This window comes from Cyprinus carpio, chromosome A19, assembly GCF_018340385.1.
Source record: "Cyprinus carpio isolate SPL01 chromosome A19, ASM1834038v1, whole genome shotgun sequence".
In the NCBI taxonomy this organism is placed as follows: Eukaryota; Metazoa; Chordata; class Actinopteri; order Cypriniformes; family Cyprinidae; genus Cyprinus; species Cyprinus carpio.
Window position 1 is genome coordinate 8319599 of NC_056590.1, and position 20733 is coordinate 8340331.

General features: G+C 35.3%; 2 protein-coding genes across 5 annotated transcripts in view; both read right to left on the reverse strand.

Annotated features, from left to right (window-relative positions):
- Positions 1–8082, reverse strand: part of LOC109049485 (WAS/WASL-interacting protein family member 2-like) — an 8213-nt gene extending 131 nt beyond the window's left edge. The window contains exons 1-9 of one of the 2 annotated variants that reach the window (XM_042776219.1): positions 7994–8079; positions 7793–7912; positions 6757–6881; positions 6481–6613; positions 5792–5902; positions 4315–4977; positions 3149–3352; positions 2008–2109; positions 1–1704 (exon numbers count right to left, since the gene is read on the reverse strand). The exon at positions 1–1704 is cut by the window's left edge and continues 131 nt beyond it. In XM_042776219.1, coding sequence (XP_042632153.1) covers positions 1664–1704; positions 2008–2109; positions 3149–3352; positions 4315–4977; positions 5792–5902; positions 6481–6613; positions 6757–6816 — 1314 coding nt within the window. In that variant the 5' untranslated portion in view covers positions 6817–6881; positions 7793–7912; positions 7994–8079 and the 3' untranslated portion in view covers positions 1–1663. Of the gene's footprint in view, positions 1705–2007; positions 2110–3148; positions 3353–4314; positions 4978–5791; positions 5903–6480; positions 6614–6756; positions 6882–7792; positions 7913–7993 lie in introns of both variants that reach the window. The other variant, XM_042776218.1, reaches the window with a different exon arrangement.
- Positions 8083–12166: 4084 nt separating this feature from the next.
- Positions 12167–20733, reverse strand: part of LOC109048822 (junction plakoglobin-like) — a 65693-nt gene continuing 57126 nt past the window's right edge. For all 3 annotated transcript variants that reach the window (XM_042776221.1, XM_042776222.1, XM_042776220.1), the window contains exons 10-16: positions 19594–19746; positions 19273–19392; positions 17814–17964; positions 15763–15884; positions 14937–14979; positions 13318–13469; positions 12167–13166 (exon numbers count right to left, since the gene is read on the reverse strand). In XM_042776221.1, coding sequence (XP_042632155.1) covers positions 13333–13469; positions 14937–14979; positions 15763–15884; positions 17814–17964; positions 19273–19392; positions 19594–19746 — 726 coding nt within the window. In that variant the 3' untranslated portion in view covers positions 12167–13166; positions 13318–13332. The remainder of the gene's footprint in view (positions 13167–13317; positions 13470–14936; positions 14980–15762; positions 15885–17813; positions 17965–19272; positions 19393–19593; positions 19747–20733) is intronic.

Genomic DNA, 20733 nt, shown 5'->3' on the forward strand with positions numbered 1-20733 from the left:
ACCCCTGCTGGCAGACAGTAGGCAAGTAGAGACAAGTATTAGTCTAAGAAAACATCCTCAGCCATATTCATGTAGGAGGACATTCCATCACATAACAATTAGTCCGAGACTTCTTTTGAAACCTATGTTTGCCTGAAATTATTTACTATATTACAAGCTTTTTACAACTTAAAAATAGATTAATCACTATCACTAACATATCTCTCTATGTACTTGTAAATACACAGTTTCTTTTTTTTTTTTTTTTTTTTTTACAAATCCCGTACCGACATGTTAATCAGTAAATGTAAGGCAGAAGAACAAAGAGGGGCAAAAAGAATTCACAACTGTCCATCTAAACTACACTCCATTTATGAAAAAGTTAGCTTTTCTGTAGATCTGAAATGCAGACTGTTCTCTGGAGAATAAACATGAACATACAAACGGAAGATCTAACAATATGACACTGAACAAGGTGTGGATAAACTGGGATGTCAGCCTTGAATGCGTTCCGAATCTGCATGTACGGCTAGGCTGAATGCAAACGTCAGTTAGTTGAACGTGACTGGTAGTGAAATGACTATCTGCCACATTTCTGCAGCAATACTATAAAGTATACGACAACAGTTCCAAAACCCTTGGTCACGGTCCTGTCATCTGAATAGCAGGTGCGTTGTTAGAAGAAATTGAAGCAATTTCACGGCTTTGCATGCAAATTTACCCAAAGTTTATATTGGAGGTCTGTCCCAAAAAGCAGCATGCATTGAACTTGATTTTTGCAGTGATAAAAATCCTAGATGTATTTCATAAATGGCTGAAACGCTGCCCTACAAAACCAGTCCATAGACAGCATGTGGACAAAACCTGCTTTCAGACATAACGTCCTGTAGCGGGAAAATGGAAGTTGTACATATATATACATACATTCCCAAAGGAGGATGTGTTACGACTGAAGGAGCCATGCTGATTTATTAATGGCAGAGCATCTGTTGGCACTTTCGGACTTTTCGTTCACAACCTTACCGGAGGGTAATGAAGTCCCAACAAACCCCCTGAGAACTTAAAGGTAATGGCTGTTCCCTTAAACAGGGCATGACCAGGACAAAAGACAAAAACATCTAAAGCAGTAACAGTTTGTACAGTTCAGCTCACACTCAGACACGTTCTGCTCCGAGTGACGCGTTATTCACAGTGCATAACATGGGGTGGCGACTGAGAGGAATAAGGAACAAAAAACATTTAACATGTTGCCGTAGTAGTTAAGACATTTTCCAGGGACATGCTTTCTGCTTCCCATCTCAAGTGCTATGCTTTACCTACATACAGGCTCTGACGGCCACTTCTAGCTCTCAGTGCACATCCAACCAAATGTGCAATGCTACCAAGGTACTTAAAATGTCAAAAGGGAATAATAAAAAAAAAGTTGGCCATTATTGATGGTGAGATGCAATACTTTCCCTCATTTCACTCTTTTCTGAGCGACGATGACCATCCAGACCGGACAAAAGTGATACAATGGAGCTTGCTTGAATGTAGAGGAACGTTATCCGATGGGGGAATGGCTGTTAATAAGGTGCAGGCTTTGTGTCTTTAGATGTGCATGTGAGATTGTCTGTTTATGAGCGTATGGGTCTGTATGAGGAGCCCTCATCGCCGATGCAGCCCAAGCGACTGGTCACAGTGTTTACCTCCCAACAGGTGGCAAAGGAGGGGCTCCTCTCATTACTGCCAAACAAACAGAGACACATGAGTGCAAGATCAAAAATCACTGTATTCTTTCCTGTTGATTTTGTACCAGTACCATATACAAGCCATCAGGCAAAAGCATTCAGCAAAGTTGTGCAGTAAACCTATTGAAGATTAAAAGCATGCAGCAGCTGTCTCTTTACACAAGCACATGAAAGCATACAAGTGATCAAAGGAGGCTTTGTGCTGCTCACTGTGGGATGCATTACATGCATTTGTTGAAGCTTGTGTGGTTCTGCACCAAACTGCTAGGTGTCTAACTGTTCATTTCCAGGTACTTACCTCTGTTAGCTTTGCTTGGGTATATCTTAGTGAAGTGTCTGTACTCTTCTGGAGGAGGGAAGTCATCCAGAGGATGAAAAGAATACTTGGACTCAAAATCATCTGTTGGAAGAGACAAATAAAAAGAAATATTTATATAGCATTTTTTTAGCTAAAAAATAATAATGTACACTACCATGCAAAGTTTGGGGTCAGTATGACTTTTATTCCACAAAACGGTTATGTTTTTACTGTATGTTTGATTAAATACCTGCAGCATTGGAGAGTCTTAAATTCTTAATGACCCCAAACATTTGAAAGGTAATGTAGGTCTTCTCAAAATTTGCTTCTCAATTTTTGTGAGAAAAAAAAAGTGTAACTTGTCTTGTATTTAACAAAACTACCAAAAAATATTTATTTGTGTGGTTTTAATTGTGCAGCAGCAGTTTCTCAAATTTAAGGCATTTATCATTAATAATACGGTCTTATTATTTATGATCAATTGTTTTGTCTTTCCTCATTTTTATGTAACTTTGGACAATCTCCATTTATGAACGAATGTAAAGGACACACATTTTTGTTCTTTAAGTGATGTTCATGTGATGCTAAAGCACTTTTCTTAGTCAGTCAGGTTAAGTGTGTCTGCTAAATGCATAAAATGCTAATATTTTGCAACAACACCGACACATAGATTAGATTAAAGTTTCAAAGGGGCTTGACAAACTACTAGATTTCATTACGGAGGATCTCAGAGTGAGCACATGCCTGATAACACCATTGGATTATTGTTTGATGCAATTATGTTGTCAGCATCGTCATACACTGAATGTGAGATGATTCAGTAACAGCTGCGACTACACATGCCTGTGAACTCATTAAATGAGTAACACTTTTTAATATGAAAATCAATCTGAATATTTTTAGCTTTATAACAGGTTTAACACTAAATGTAGACTTATTTTGCACAATACCAGTGTCCAAGAATAAAGACAGGTCATTGTGAGAGTTTCTGGCCACATGACAGAACCAACTCTTGCCCTACAGGACAAGTGCAGCGCTAGTTTCAGTTTGGAAAAAACTCCATCCTCTCTATATGAACGAAGGATGTTGAAATGAGGATGTGAGGGCAGGTGCGGGTTGAGAGTGAGCATGAATGACTCACCTACAAAGGAACGGGAAATGGAAGTGTGTCCATTGCGGATGGGTGGGGGAGGGGGCGGGGGTCCGGCTGGTGTGCGGGAGGGGGGAGGAGGGGGCTTGCCTCGGCTCGGGACATCCGAGGCAGTGCCGTGAGTCCGGTAAGGAGGTGGAGGCGGTGGTGGAGCATCCCGGCCATTTCGTGACGGCTGCCCAGGAACTGGAGGAGCTAGTAAAGGAAGTCATGTTGAGAACGTCAAGCAAATAACAAAAAAGATAAATGTCAATACACAAATACTTTAAAATTATTATTCTCATGCACCATATTTCAACTCTTCTGAAGCCAGCTTTGTGTTAAATTATGAAGGAGTTCCTCACACAATACTGATCATAACTCAGAATTAAGTGCCTGAATCATACAGACTGCATGTATAGAGCTTTTATGTTTTTATGACCTTTATGGAAATTGAGAAACGTGGTTACAATGATAGACATATGGGAAAAGAGACAAAGAACAGCTTCAAAATACTCCTTGTGAATTACACAAATTAAACAGGAAATAATGACAGAATGTTCGTTTTGTGTGAATTACTCTAGAAGAACAGTATGGTTTAAATATTTTGGGGTTAGTAAGATGTCTTATTCTTATTTAAGAATAATAGTAATATTAATAATTTTGCTCAGCAAGGATGCATTAAATTTAACAAGTTATTTGTTATGTTAGAAAATATTTATATTTCAAATAAATGCTGTTATTTTTATTTTGTTAGTTTTCACAAAAATATGAAGTAGCACAACTCTTTTCAACATTGATAAGAACAACAAATGTTTCTTAAGCAGCAAGTCAGCATATCTGAATGATTTCTGAAGGATCATGTGACACTGAAGACTGGAGTAATGATGCTGAAAATTCAGCTTTGATCACAGGAATAAAATACATTTTATAATATATTAAAATAGAAAAGAGTTCAATAATTCACAATATTAATGTCTTTACTGTATTTTTGATGAAATAAATGAAGCCTTGGTGGGCATACAAGACTTCTTTCAAAACAAAAAAAATCTTATACGCCCAAACATTTAAATGGTAGTGTAGCACTAAACAAAAATTATTAATTTGAGAAAATTGGAGAAAAGTCAGACAGTAATCATTTTCTCTGGATCCACCAGATTTCAGACAGTAGAGCTCACCTGCTCCTCGTCCCGGGGGCTCTCGTACTGGAGGCGGGGGCCTGGCAGCATGTGGGGTGGGTGATGGTGGTGGAGGCGGCGCATGTCCGCGTGTCGGTGTGTGTCCACCTGCTGAAGGCTTCTTGCTGAGTGAGTTGTGTCTCTGGGGCAGTTCGGGGGCCGCCTCGTTCACAGGACTGGAGGGGCCATTGGAAACCCCAGACTGCTGACGGTAAGGGGGCGGAGGCGGGGCCAGTGAAGAAGAAGATGAAGACAAGCGGCTGCTCGCAGGAGACGGAGGAGGTTTCACTGGTGGAGGTGGTGCGTTTTCACGCACCGGCGCTGGAGAGGATCCTCGCTGCCCTGGAGTCGGCGGAAGTGGCTTTTCACGATTGTACGTGGGCGCTGTGGCTTTCTGCGGCGGGGCAGGAGGAGCGTTTCCACGCCGGGATATTGGGGGAGGCGGAGGTGGGGCTGAAGAGCTGTGCTTCATGCCTGTAGAGGGGCTGCTGCCTCCACTGGGGGAACGGGAGAGATCAGGGAGGGATGGTCTTTGGGAACGGCCAGACTCCGGGGGGGAGGCCTGCTGAGAGGGACTGTCGGGGTCATCATGATGGCTGGGTGGGCGAGGGGCAGCAGAACGAGTGCCAGGATGGTGCAATGCAGACCTGCCTGCAGAACCATCTGTAACACAACATAAGAACCAGCCATAACTACAAGGCTCATGTTAATTTGAGGAAACACCCTTTGCGTTTCTGAGAAACACTGGCACAATACTCTAATATGAAACATATTTTGTAGGTAATAATTACTGTGGAATGAACAAACACATTTTTGTGAAAAACCTACAGTAGGAAATCTGTAGTTTCTTTATTGGGATCTATGGTTCCATGAAGAATCTTTAAAGGGATAGTCCCCCCCCCCCAGAGCCGTGTGGAGCACTTTTTATGATGGATGGATGCACTTTATTTTGCTTAAAAATCTTGACCACCATTCACTGCCATTACAAAGCTTGAAAGAGCCAAGACATGTTTTAATAACTCTGAAGTATTTGTCTGAAAGAAGAAAGTCCTATAGACCTAGGATGACTGAGGGTCAGTAAATCATCAGGTAATTTTCATTTTTGGATGAACTATCCCTTTAACATCCATGGAACCTTCCCATTCCACAAAAGGTTCTTTATAGTGGAAAAAAGTTCTTTAGATTTTTTTAATGTTCCTCACTAAGAAAAAACTGTTCTTTTAAGAACTGTTCACTGAAAGATCCTTTGGGGAACCAAAAATGGTTCTTCTGTGGCACTGCTGTAAAACAACTTTTGGAACTTTTATTTTTAAGAGTGTGAACAATATAAACTATAAGCAATGCAAAGATTTTTCAAAATTTTCCTTTTGTACACAAAAAGTATATGGGACACATAAGAGGGTGTGAAAATAATTTTTTTTTGAAAGAAGTTTCTTTAAATAGATTAAAAACCAGACATTTTAAACAATCAACACACCTCCTACAGATCGCAATTTTGGGACGCCACCCTGAAACAGCCCTCCCACTGGCTGGCCCGGTGCAGAAGACCCTCCACCACTGGACACACCGCCGCCACTTCCTTTCGGCTCTAAAAAAATAAATAAATAAATAAAATCACAAAGTTTTTAATGTATTTTGATCAAATATATACAGTCTTGATGAGCAGAAGAGAATTCTTAAGACCCCCAAACTTTTGAACAGTGGATCAACAGAAAAACTACTTTTTTTTTTATTTTGGGGCGAACTATCCATTTAAGTGAATGCACTGACTGTTGTATCCAGCTTAAGGTGTGCATTAACAATAACTTCAATAGGCCTATTAATATGCTGAACTTCTTCATTCATTCTGTTTTTTTGTTCATAAAATCATGCAAAGCCAAGGCACTCAAAGATGAGTAAAATATAAAAAGCCTTTATTTTCTCATGGCTATAATGTTAAAAACAATCACCTATGATCGCACACCAATCCGTTTTGGCTAACGAGCCTTCATCAAGGTGAAACTAGTGTTTTTATATTTTACTCATCCTCGAGTGCCTTGGCTTTGCATGATTTTTATGAATTGAGCTACACATTATCCAAAGATCACTAGGATTTGAAGAACGTGTCTTTTTAACCTCAGCAGCACATTTTCAAAAAATGTTTTGGTTTTATGCTTTTTCACTTACTCTCAATCATAGGTGCACTCCTGTCATTCACAATACCAACTTTCTTCAACTTGGGCACTTTGCAGATATCAGAGAGCAATGCCCCTCTGCCCTTTGCTTCATCTCGGCTCAGCTTGGGAGGGGTTGTGTTCGTCTGTGGAAAAGCGATTGTTTCTTTTTGTTCAGGTCAAGTTTTCACAGAGGCAGATGAATTTTGAAGTGAGCATGCTGTGAATATTTTTGAGGTAAGGTTTTGCAGTTCCCAATAGAGTTACCAGCCAACTAGAGAGTACTCACCTGGCTAAGGGTGGGCGGAGGAGGGGGTCCACCTGGAGGTGGAGGAGGAGGAATGGGCATCTTGGATCTCTGTCCGCTGATTACAGCTGAGAGTGTGACACATAAAACTTAATGAAGACAGCTACCTAAAGAAACAGAAAATTAAAGCATAAATCAAACGTATTAAACCTTTATATTATATATATTTGTGTGTGTGTGTGTGAGAGAGAGTATATCTAGGATTATTCAGAATAATTAGGTCATTTTTTCCAGCCATCTTTATATATGTATATATATATTATTTTTAAAGAGATTTTCCAAGGCTGCACTTATTTGATCCGAAATACAGTAAGAACAGAAATACTGTGAAATATTATTACAATTAAAAAAAAGCTGTTTTATAGTTGAACATAAATTGAATATTTTTTTTTCCTTTGATGAAAAGAAAGTATTATAAATGTCTTTACTGTCACTTTTGATCAATTTAATACAATTCCAAATTCCAAAAAGTATTTGAAAAAAATAATAATAATAATTGAACAGTGGTGAATATATACAGAATATGTTTCACATTTTCTAATAAAACAGACAACCTAGATGCTAAGAATTACAACCGGTCAGATACTGATCCATATTCTTCTGCTTCTAATCATAAACCTCTTATTTAATAAGTGAACAAGTTGAGAACCACACACTAGAGCTCAGATAACATCTGACAGCTCATGCCTTCATCTTAACGGATCCTTATCCGTGTTTCTTTCAATATCATTCTGTTGCTTTAGAAAAAATTAATGGAAACCATATTAACTATAATGAATTATTATTATGAAATATATACGGGATGTCCGCATTTATGATGCGCATGATGGCTAGAATAAGGTTAGCAGTTTACTGTACAATATATTAGTGTAACGTTAGCAGCTATGGAAGCTAAATTATATACAGTTAACGTTAGTATATAAACAACACGGCCTGCAGGTTACGGCCATTTAACCCGTATACTATTTCAGCTCATTCCATTGATTAGAAAATCATTAAATATCAGCCATCAAATTACATTTAAATGCATAGCCCGTGTTTTATTTGCATATTTATTTGATTGTGAATTAGCTCGACTTTAGCCTTAGCTTAGCTTGGCCTCCAGGTGCGTCCATCGCGTCAAGACGTTTCCAGCCGACTGTGCGTGAAGAAAACGTTCCGTCGTTTGAACCCGACATATCATGTTTATGTTAAGAATTAATACAATGTTTGTGCCTACTTTTTTCCCGCAATGTCCGATGTTTTCGCAAACCGGGCTCCCGTTATACATGATCTCGCGCGTCAATCGCCTTGATTTGCTCCCCCTAGTGATGTGTCATGCGCAAAAGAAGCGGCTCTGAGAGCCGATGCTTTGTATTGAATCAGAAGAGCCGGCTCGCATCGAGTGAGAGCCGGCTCCCAGTTTTTTTTCCTTTCGCATTGCTGCTTACCTCAAGGCAGAACTTTTGTTTTGATTGGTCAGCAATTGCATCGCAGCCAATCAGATGTGAGGATATGGGATCATACCATTATGTAAAAACAGAGAAGGGGGGTGAAAACAGGGCAGATAATCCGAGCGGCAACCTCCCGCTCTCTCTCGTGAAGCCAATAAGGAAGTGACTAAAACTGCAATTCATCGACTGGCCGCTTAAGGCTGGCTGCAAAAGGGAGTCAATCCCATAGACACTCCATGTTAAAATGGCCCAACTTTACAGCAGAAAAAAACGTTTACATCCTGGTTAAAAAAATGATTTTGGTCTATGGGTGACGTCACAGACACTACGTCCATATTTTTATACAGTCTATGAGATAATTACAGAAAGAAGAAAGCTGAGGCATCTGATTTTTTTGAATGCCAATCTTCACTGAGGACATTAATACTGTTTGCTTGAGTTTAGTTCTAGTTCTGTTCTGTGGATTTATTTGCTGTTTTGTTGTTAATTTGTGCAATAAAATGTTTAATTAAAATATTAAACAAAACAAACAAAAGAATGGTTTTGTAACAAAATGAATGCACAAAATTAGGCAATTATAAAGATTCTCATAAAAACACTGCACATGAAAGGGTTTTCAACACACAAACCATTAATTTTTGCAAAGTTATGGTAAAATAAAGGCCTACAAAAAAATTCTAAATTAAGAGCCGTTCAGGAGTCGAAAGAGCCGGCTCTTCTTTGGGAGCTGAGCCAAAAGAGCCGGTTCTCTGAAAAGAGCCGAACTTCCCATCACTAGCTCCCCCCCGTTCATAGCGGAAATTACGTCACTGTACATCTCGGCGTGAAAATGTTTATTCTTGATTTTAAAAAACAGCCAACGTTGGCTTCTTTAAATAATAGCATAAAATATTAAATAATAGCGAAAATCTGCGTGTTTGGAATTATTATTCTATTAGAGTCTCTACTAGAGTTTTATACTCCGCTCAAATGTATCTTTAATATATCCTTTTTTATTATTATATATTTTTTAAATTATATAAGATTATATTGAATTCCCAGTTTTCTTACCTTGTGAACATTGTAATTTTGTTTCGTAAATATCACGTTCTCTCTCTCTCTCTCTCTCTCTCTCTCTCTCTCTCTCTCTCTCTCACACACACACACACACACACACACACACACACACACACACACAAAAACCACACTAAGGCCAAATTTTAAAATAAAATCAAACCCTCATTTATATCTTAATGATTATGTGAGAATGTTTTGAAAGTTTAAAATACTTCAGAAACAAAGTGTACAGATCATTCGCAGATCATTTGCTTTAAAAATGAAAAGTAACCTTAACATCATGTCACTGAAACTGACTTTTATATACAAAATAAGGCTGTCAAGTTCAGTTGCAGTTTTGCTTCGTGCATATTTCATTCAGGAAATTCAAATGTAGTTATTTTATGATATTGATTAACTCAATCCCAGGAGTGTTATTACCAGTAATGCCAAATGCTGCCACGTGATGGTGCTATTGAATGCATTAAATTATATAGATTATGTGGCTTATATTATCTTGATTTATAAGATTTTCTATTCATTATTAGTGTCATATGAGCAATAACTGCACAGGAAACGCAGTATATTGTCTATTACAGTTTGGCTGGTAAATATATATAACATACTGACAGAGCAATTCATTTTTGTTTAATACTGTTGTCACAAATGTTTTTTTTTTATCATTTGGGCTGAAGAACGACTCTCACAACACCAAACTTTCTTCAAATAGGTTTAATGTTAAAGGGGTGATCAGATCATATGCACCAGGTAGGCTTAGGGTTGGAGTGTCAATACAAATAACTATTTTAATGAAATAGTAAATGCAAGCTTGAGTGAGTATGTCATTTACATTTTATGAAGATGGTGTCCAACATTTATGTGCAGCCTCTGGCCAAATGTGCATTACAAATGATCAGTCAAGGAGTCATTCAAGTTATTATGACACCATAAGTTTTTATGTACATAGTACTAGCAAATTTGTGATTGTTGTTGTTTCACCTTGAATAAAAGTCAAGTAGCAGAGACAGTTAATATAATTCAGTTTATTTATTTGAAAACAAACAAAAACACTGTCAAACTAAAAAATGTTCAGAAAAAAAAATGCATATTCACTGTGATTTCTCGTTGACATTCATGCATTTTTTTTTCTCTTTCTTGCAGGTGGGCATGTTGAAATGATTTACTATATGATGACAGCATCATCATCAGGAGTGTAATTATCACTAAATATGCAGAAGAAGAGAAGGCCAATCAATGTGACATTTGCAAAATATCTGATTAAACATTAAAGGAATAGTTTAAAAAATTAACATTTGCTGAAAATGTATTCACCCTCAGGCCATCAAAGATTTAGATTAGTTGGTTTATTTTTGTTTGTTTATTTGTTGAAATGTATTTTTAGATATTTTGCTTTAAATTGGTTCCTCTGCAGTGAATGGGTGCCGTCAGAATGAGAGTCCAAACAGCTGATAGAAACATCACAATAATCCACAAGTAATCCACACCACTCCAGTACATCAATTAACATCTTTTGAAGGGAAAGTTGCGTGTTTGTAAGAAACAAATCCATCAAGACGTTTTTAACTTTAAACTGTTGCTTCTGGCCAAAATATGAGTCTATAATCCATAATAAAGCTTCCTCCAGTGAAAAAGTCCATCCTCTGTTCTCCTCTCACATCAAAATCCATTAACATGTTTGTTTAGAACAGTTTTAAAGCTGTTTTTTCGCTTGTAAACGGTGCTTGATCTGTGCATATTTCTCTCCTGATTCAGACGAGATGACTTTATTTATTTATTTATTTTTTTTGGTGGAGAAAAATTTAGGGGTTATTTTTTTTTATGTGGGAGAAAGTTTTTTTTAAACATGCAGCTTTTCACTTCATTCATTTATGGACTGGAGTGGTGTGGATTATTGTGATGTTTTTATCAGCTGTTTGGACTCTCATTCTGACGGCACCCATTCACTGCAGAGAATCCACTGTGAGCAAGTGATGGAAAACTAAATTTCTGTTCCGACGAAGAAACAAACTCATCCATATCTTGGATGACCTGAGGTTGAGTAAATGTTCAGCAAATTTTCATTTTTGGGTGAACTATTCCTTTATCGTGATTGATTCTAACACTGCTGCTATAAAAGATTTGAGTATAACGGGGGAGCCGCACCAGAATAGTCAATACAACTACTATTACTTTTGGCACATACATGTTCCTTATATACCAACATATGGCAAGCAGATTTGTACTTAAGAAGCTAAATTCTCCATTATAGTTACAGTTAATGAATAATGCTTGATAATTACTGCAGTTTCATCAATCAGCAATCACACAGATTGTAATGTCTTTCAAATTCATGTTTAAGATCCCTTGCATCATAATCAGTCATATGACCACAAAATGTCAGCATGTCATTCAGAACAAGATTAGCACATTTATATCTATGTACAGTGATGTAAAACAATATAGATTTTATATAAAAAAATATTTAAAGGTTTCTAAGGGATGTTATGTAAAGAGGGCATAAGAGAGCGAATAGTCTGGAGTAAACAAGTAAAGAAAAATGTATTCAACCAGTCATAATCATACAATATTTTGACCAATTAGTGTTCCAGAGAGCTGTGTAATAATAATGGGGTTGTTTTGCATTGAAAGTCTAGCTGGAAACTTTAAGGGTGACTTAAAATTGCAAGGTGGGAAAAGCAATCACTGTAATGCTGAATATTCCTTTGTAAAACAGTACATTGTGTTCAGTCTTAATAAAGAGCAATATACCACCATTTCAGAGCATAATCAAAATAACAAAGCTAATTGATTATTGTGCAAAAAAAAAAAAAAAAAAAAATTCTGACCATGACGCTTCCATAAATGGATGAACTGATTTTTATTTTTTGTTATGTTTAAGCATAATATTTGTTCTCTTGGAGTCACTGTGTATTAGATTTCTGTAAAATACACTACAGATGTGGCCATACATTGTACTTATTTAATTTAGCAACTGACATACCTGTAAATGTATGAATCCTACAATTATTTTTGGATTTACAATGTTTTTGCATGATAGCAGAGTCATTAAAAAACATCAAATCTACAGAAAATAAAGTGACCAAATGTATTTGGACACTTGTATGTGCTTACCGAGATTTTAATTTCAAAACAATTGCCATTAATATTTTATTGGTTTATTAGGAATTTGTGTCCAAATACTTTTGTATAATAGATTAATGTTTAAAGATCTATCATCCATTAATGCCCCCTAAAATGTCTTTACATTAAATCATATACCCCAAACTTTCTCTTCCAACTGAATATCAGTTTGTCTCTTGAACATAATGAAAAAAATTCAAGGAAAATAAAACAGAAGAAATCCTGACCTTGACCTGTTAGATTTCTTAAGTACCAGAAAAACACTTAGGACAACATGTCAACAAATATCTCCTATAATAGTGAGATTATGAAAATACAAACAGGTTTCTGTTTTCAGATGCATGTTTTGTTGTTGCTTTTGTTTATTTTCTACTCAGTAGCAATGCCTCAGAGCCACAAATACACAAAACGCAAAGGAAAACGAACCTTCGTGTGGCTGAGCCGCTAGCTAGCTATGCTACATTTCTAGGACAGAGTTGTCTGGACATCTTTGGACAAACAATATAAAGTAGAAATGTAGATGTTATGATTACATGCTCATCGCGTCACCACACTTTTAGGCTTTGTCACTCTGTTAGTAGCACAAGATGACAAGATGAGTTAGGCAGTGCTTAGAGTTCACATCACAAACAGACCGGTGGTGAACTAAAGCAAGTCGTGTGTTTTGTTCTTCTTTTGGTTAAGCACTGCACAGTTCAGGCCCTGCTCCGTTTTTTTTTTTTTTCAGGGAACAAACTGGTTTGGGGTCTCCATCTTCATCATCCACTTCATTTGACCTGAAGACTGAGAGGAACATCTTTGATGTGATTTCTTTTATTCAGGAATCACACGAAAAAAAAAAAAAAAAAAAACAATCACAAGAATGGGATAATGTTGAGTTAACCCATAACTAGAGACTCTGAATTGTAAGTCAGGGAAGCGTGTGCAAACTAACCTGCTGGCAGTGTTGTTAAAGAGGATTTGGGTACACCTGTCGAGGGTCATAGGTCATTTCTGGCATATATTGCTCATGTAGCTCAGCGTCCAGCGGGAGGCCATCCATGGGTAAATCAGAGTAACCATATGGAGGGTAAACTGCATCCAGATCTTAGAGAGAAAGAGAGAGAGAGATCAACTAAAGTTACAGTAATTATGTGCAAACACAAAATATTTTAATTGTTTTTGTCTTTGTTGTTTATAATATATATATTTTTTTTATATTTAATAATAATTATTTGTTACATTGTTAATAAAAAAATTGTTTTTGCTAGTAAATGCATTGACTAACTAATGTGACATATCTAACGATTTATAATGAAATATTACATATTATAGTGTATATTTATTATAACTGTGAATAATGCTATATAAATATATAATTTAATCTATCGTTGAATATTATAATACAATTATATTTAAATAATATTTTGTATAAATAATATTTCTCTAATGAGAGAAGTAAAGCAGAGTGCCTGAAATCCTTTAACCGTGGTAAAATCAGTATAAACAGCGTGCACAGCATCATTGCCTTAATTAGAAAATTTGAAAAAGAATAAAAAAATCTGCTTCAAGCAATTTCACATAAAGGAGGACCCTTGACATTGATCGAGGGCTGGTTAATGAAGTGTAAGTGACCGAGGGGGATTTCAGATGAACTAATTCAGTGAATCCAACTGCCACACTTGTTAATACACCAACATTCAGGCAGAAACACACACACCCCTGAGCCCAGCGCAGAAACGCCTGAAGAATCAGATGGAAAAACACCCTTATCCTCAAACTTCACGTCATATTTATAATAGTACATGGACATTTATGTTTGTTTTGTACAAGACAAAATATTACAGCTGTATTATTTTCAGTAGATTTTTCAGGGAACAAAATATTCATATTTTGAAGTGAAAATGTCAAGTTAGACTAATAAACCCGACGTATGTTTTTTTTTAATGTACTATAATTGATTATTTAATCATTATATGAAACAGCCTCTTCATTATTCATTATAAAACAATAACGTTCTTACGTTCTCATTCTGAATTAGTTTATAGTCTATTCCTATCATGACATATAAGTTTTCTATTCAGATGCATTTATTTTAGACTTTTATTGTGAATGCATTTTTTTATTTTTGTGGATGCAGTGTTTTTTGCTCATTTTTACAAACTGTATCAGTGTGTAAAATATTTGTGTAACAGGATCAAACAGGTCGATCTGGTTTCAGTGGGTTGTTTTTTTATTTCCAGTTTTGAACAGTGAACAGCACATCACATCTTTAATGTTCCCTCGTTGAGGAATACAGTATTCTGTTTGTTCACGGGACGGACTGACAACAAAACAATCAGTCTTGTGCTTGATAAAAATGTAAATTCAATGAATGTCTCTCTTTATCTTTTCATCTTTGACCCTTCTCTCACATGCATATGCACGCCATAACTCATTTGTCATGTGCCATTTTATTGTAATGCACTTCACTCTAATGCAGCGAGATGTGGCGGATAAATAGGCAATTTGCGGTGGTGTTGTGTACTAAAGCAGAAAGATAGGGCTGGGCTGTCGACTGTGCTCTCAACTCACCATCTGGTATATATCCAGGGTCGAGTGGCATTACGGCATGTGCCTGAAAGAATATAAATGCAAACACATTCATTAAAAGTTTCTTTCATAACAAACAAATATGATTTCTGAAGGATCATGTGACACTGAAGACTGGATTAATGATGCTGAAAATTTAGCTTTGCATCACAGGAATAAATTACATTTGGAATAATTGAATTTCAAATTGAAAACAGCTATTTTAACTGGTAATACTATTTCACTTTATTACTGATTTTACTGTATTTTTGATCAAATAAATGCTGTGGTCACCAATTCACTTTCATTAGGTCATATCCATCTCCTTTACATATACGTCTCTTATCCATCTCATTTACATTTATAACTGTTTATAGTATTACACAGGTGCCCCAAAAAGTATTTCTAACGTTTTGGACACAAGTCACACGCTAGAAGATTTGAATGGTATTGCATTAGAAAAATATCAACCCAAGTTGTATCTGCAAACATGACACTTATGATAACTAACATCCTTTTTTAATGTGCATGTGACAATCATATAACTGACTGCAGTAAAGAAACCTAAATGACACAGACACACTGAATTATTGAAAACAAAGCACACTGTTTCACAATTCAGGGTTGACTTACCAATTGTGTTTGCATTCATTTTCAATAATTGAAAGGTATGTCGTCATTTATGCCATATTGATATAATTATTTCATTATGATTGCAAAAAACTGATACCGCATACAATCATTCATCTAAATGATCTCATTAATAATAATGTGCACTAATCTGAGAGTGTGCTAGAGTGCTGTGTGACTCCTGAATAAATATATTCACCATTTCCCAAGCTGCAGGGTCATGTTTGAAGAGGGAATGGGTGAGCTCCACCGACACACGCTTCCTGTAGTCTGAACTCTTGTCCTCAGAGATGCGGAAGAGAACAGCTGCAGCATAGGTAGCTGAAGAAGAGAGAATGATTACAACAAAAATCGGGGGAAGGTTTGCACAGTTTCAAATGGTTGTACAGACTATGATCTGTCCAATTGCATATGGCTATTTTCTGTGTTTTAACAACATGAAGTGACACATGTAATTAGTCACGCGGTATGGCAAGCTGTTTTAACATCTAATCCTTAAAATGTACTAGTATCTATTTTAATGCTACTAGTACTTTTTTTTAGCTTCTAGCATCTATTCCATTAAGTTCTAGTACTTATCCATTAGCTACTAGAACTTAATCTTTAGCTAGCCACTATACATTACTGTTACTAGTAACACATTTCAAATTGTTACCATTGACTATCTGTCATTCAGATATTTAAAATATTACTAGTAAGTAATCATTAGATACTAGTACTTATTTATTAAATACTATTACTTTTCATTAGATACTAGCTCCTATTTAATAGATACTAATAGTTGTTCATTAGGTACTAGTACTTATATATTAGAAACTAGTATTCTTTGTGATTGTTACTAGAAACAAATCTTATTATACTAGTCACATTTGCTTTTTAACTTGTCTTATGACTAGTCAGAATGGCCACTGTGGAGTTCAATTAAAAACCTCACTAGTGAAAAAAAAGCAATTTGAATAAGTACTAGTATCTTATAAATGTGTACTAGTATCTACTGAAAAAGTATTAAAAGCTAAGGTTACACTTCATTTTAAGGTGTCTTTGTTATGGTATAATTATACATACATATAAGTACTGTAATATTAATTAACTATATATACTTACTATATGGTTAGGGTTAGGATATGGGTTTGGCTTAGTAATGCTAAGTTTTGGTTACTTGGCATGTAATTATGCATAATTAATTGTTATTATAATAGTAAGTACATGTAACGTGTAACAAGGACAGCTTAAAATAAAGTGTTACCAAAGCTAATCAATGAATATGAGTACCTATTTAATAGGTACTAGTGTCTAATACTAAATGTTAGTATCAAATGAACAAATACTAGTTTGTAATGAGTAAATACTAGTGTCTATTTAATAGGTACGAGTATCTAAAAATAAGTACTAGTATTTAATGATTAAGTACTAGTATCTAAAAATAAGTACTAGTACCCAATTATATATACTAGACTCAAAATGGAGTATTTTATATATGGATGACAAATCCTCATAGACACCAATGGGAAAATGTTGAAATGTGTTTGTAGTAAAAACAGAATAGTAACTAGTCACTGCTGAAATATGTACTAGTATCTAATTACTAAGTACTAGTATCTACCTAATAGGTACTAGTAGTATCAAATAAGTTATAGTATCTAATACACTAAGATCTTGTGTCTAATAATAAGTACTAGTATTTAATGAATAAGTACTAGTATCTAATAATAACTACTACTATCTATTAATAAGTGCTAGTATCCTTATGAATAAGTACTAATATCTAATAATAACTACTGGTATCTAATGAATAAGTACTAATATCTAATAATAACTACTGGTATCTAATGAATAAGTACTATTATCTATTTAATATGTACTAGTACCTAAAGAATAAGCACTAGCTAATGAATAAGTAATAGGAAGTAATGGAATATATACTAGAAACATATACTAAAACATAAGCTCATAATGTTTTATACATTAAATTTTTATATGTTATACGTATATGTTTCCTAAGTGTATAAGTGACCCATACTCGGAATTTGTGCTCAGCATATAACCCATCCAAGTGCACACACACAGTAGTGAACACACACACCCAGTAATTCACCCCCACCCCACTAGAATCCCTGCTGGACCTGAGACTCAAAGCCACAACCTTCGGGTAACAAGTCCAATTCTCTAACCATTAGGCTATGACTGCCCCTAAACAGCTTGCCATATTGGGGTGTGGCATTAAACTTCCTCTGGAAGGGCATCACTCACCAATCCCCTCATTGGGAGAGTGCAAGAGCTCCATTAGAGGTGCAGATGCTCCTTCTGCATCAATCATCTCAGCAGACTGCTTATCCAGAGCCAGTTCACACAAAACACCGGCGGACACACGCTTTATGTTCTCCACGTAGGAGTACAGAAGCTAACAGGAAACAGGAAGTCAAAGAATGAGAGGGGTCATACACACACACACACACACACACACACACACACACACACACACACACACACACACACACACACACACACACACACAAAAACTCATCTGTGCTGTTTCACTACTGCTTCATCAACATCTCATTACAAGGTTGTATTTTTCTAAATAATCTTGCACTTCTTATGTAACTGTTTCCTATTTTTACGTTACTTTGGACTTAAAAGCATGTACCACAATAATAAATGTAACATAATGCAGCGTGTTTTGGGAAGCAACTAAAATGAGTGACATTAGTATTTTTCAGTATTATAACATTCAGAACTCTGTCACTTTTTCAGTAACAAGCCACTTTCCCAACAAATAGCAATTAACCACTTTATCACTATTTTTAATGTCATATTTTATTTTGCACAAATACTTACCAACATAATTTTTAACACACTCTCTGTCAGTTTGGGGAAATATGATTTTAGTGAATTGGTTCATTTAGCAGATTTATCTATATGAATCAATTCAGAACACTGAGTTCCTGCACATAAGCAGTGTTGTTAAAGATAAAACTATTAATGATCTTTTTTGTTGAAATAGATAAAAATATTATTTATTTTTTTTTTTTATAATTATTAGATATATAATTTGATGCAAAATATATTGTATTTTTTAGTTATCAAGTTTGATGCAGTATACAGTATATATAGTATACTATAATAATAAATACTATAGTAAATAAATATAAAATACATTTAATATTCAAAAGAAATAAATGCTATAACACTGCACATAAGTCTGTTTGTAACATTTGTTTAATCTTTTTAAGTGAAATATTTAGTTTAATACTATTATGTATCACTATGTTTCATTCTATATAAATGATATAAATTTGGCATTATTATTTAGTATGTATGTCTTCAAATTTAATACTATGACCCCGCTCAAATTGCTTGTTGTTGTGCCAGAAAAAATGCGTCTCTAAATATAAATGATATCATCTGATAGTTATGTATTTCAAAAATACATCACACCCTTGTGGTATTTAGTTTTTTTTTTTTATTTATTTATTTTTGCTTGTAGCTTAGCTAACTTCTTTTTCAAAAGAGTAGCTTGACTGTATTTTAAAAGAAAGCTTTAAATGTAGCTGAATCTATCGCTGACACTGGTATATGAACACAGACAAACACACACATACAAACAGCAGCCAGACGCCCCGCAGTCATCTCCCGCAACACCCACACATCCCAACATGCACAGATGAACTGCTTTCACTGCCAAAACTGCCATAAGTTGGTTCAGTACTTGCACAAACAGAGGAATGGTCTGCATGCTGGCGATCTCCCCTCGGTTGATGGGATCTCTGGCCAGTATATGCAAAGCGCCCGTACAGCCTTCCACAATCTCCTCCATTCGCACGCCATCCTGTGAAAAAAAAAAAAGTGAACATGAGAAGAAAACATTAACACTAATGCTAAAGGGACATGGTCCATGCCATATACTGGGACATTGACGCTGATTGTATTGTATTTTGTCCTCCCTCTGAGGGCTTCAGCCTATATGTGAGGGTGAATAAAGAGGATATATGAAAAATCCATACACAGGTATATAATACTCCAAACGCACCTGATAGGTCTGCTGGGCCCCTGAGCCGTGTCTTTGAGTTTCCTGATGAGCTTTCAATAGCAGGTTGATCAGTCGAGGGATTGTCCCAGATTCTCTCAGAGGTGCCTGATTGGCCGGACACAGGGCCAAGTTACGAATCAAACCCACTGTGGCCTAAAGTGCGAAAAAATGCATATAATTAATGACTGTTTAGAACATTTTCATCTGTTTGTTTGAATTTTCTCATTACTTTCTTATGCTCACAAATGTATTAATGCAATGGTTTCCAAAGTAAATAAAAACTGCTCTAAATATTAATTTGAATATCATTTAAATGTTTCATTTGAATATCATTTAAATATATAAATAACTAATTTATATTTTTTGTATTACCTAAAACAGAGAAAATAAATGTAAATAAAAAATAGAAACAAAAATGTAAACAAAAATAAACCACAGTTTCAATTTACAAACAAACAAACAAACAATAAATGAGAAAAAACAAACAAAACAAACAAACAAAAAAATATAATTTGGCTTTGGAAGAATTTGATGTGAAATTCAATGAGTTCATATTAAAATTCATTATTTTGATCGCAAAATTAATAAAACAAATTGCTCTAAATAAAAGTTAGATCCATTTAATTTGAATATCATGTAAATATAATAAAATATTAATAAAACGGCTAAAACAGAAAACAAAGAAACAATAATTAGATTAATAGATTAGCTCATATAATTCGGTTCTGGAAGTTTATATTGAAATGAACTGAAAGTTTATATATACTGAATTTCATATAAATATCACTTTAGCTGATGATTTTTCTTAAAATGCCTAAAACAGATTAAGTAAGTAAATAAATACATTAAAATAGAATAGCTCAGATAATTTGGAAGAATTTAATGAAAAATGTATATTTTATTATTATCATATTTTATTTCTTTATTATTATTACATTTATTATATTTTATATTGAGATGTGTGCTTAAGATTGTCTCTGTATCTTAGAGAAGCCGAGCACATTGAGCTCCAAACACTTCCTGCCCTATGAATCTTATTGCGGCCTATGAAACAATAATTTGAAATAGATCTCCTTTGTGATTTTTCTTTGTGACGGATTTAGCTAAATTCTCTTTAACACAATGAACCGTGCCCCACTT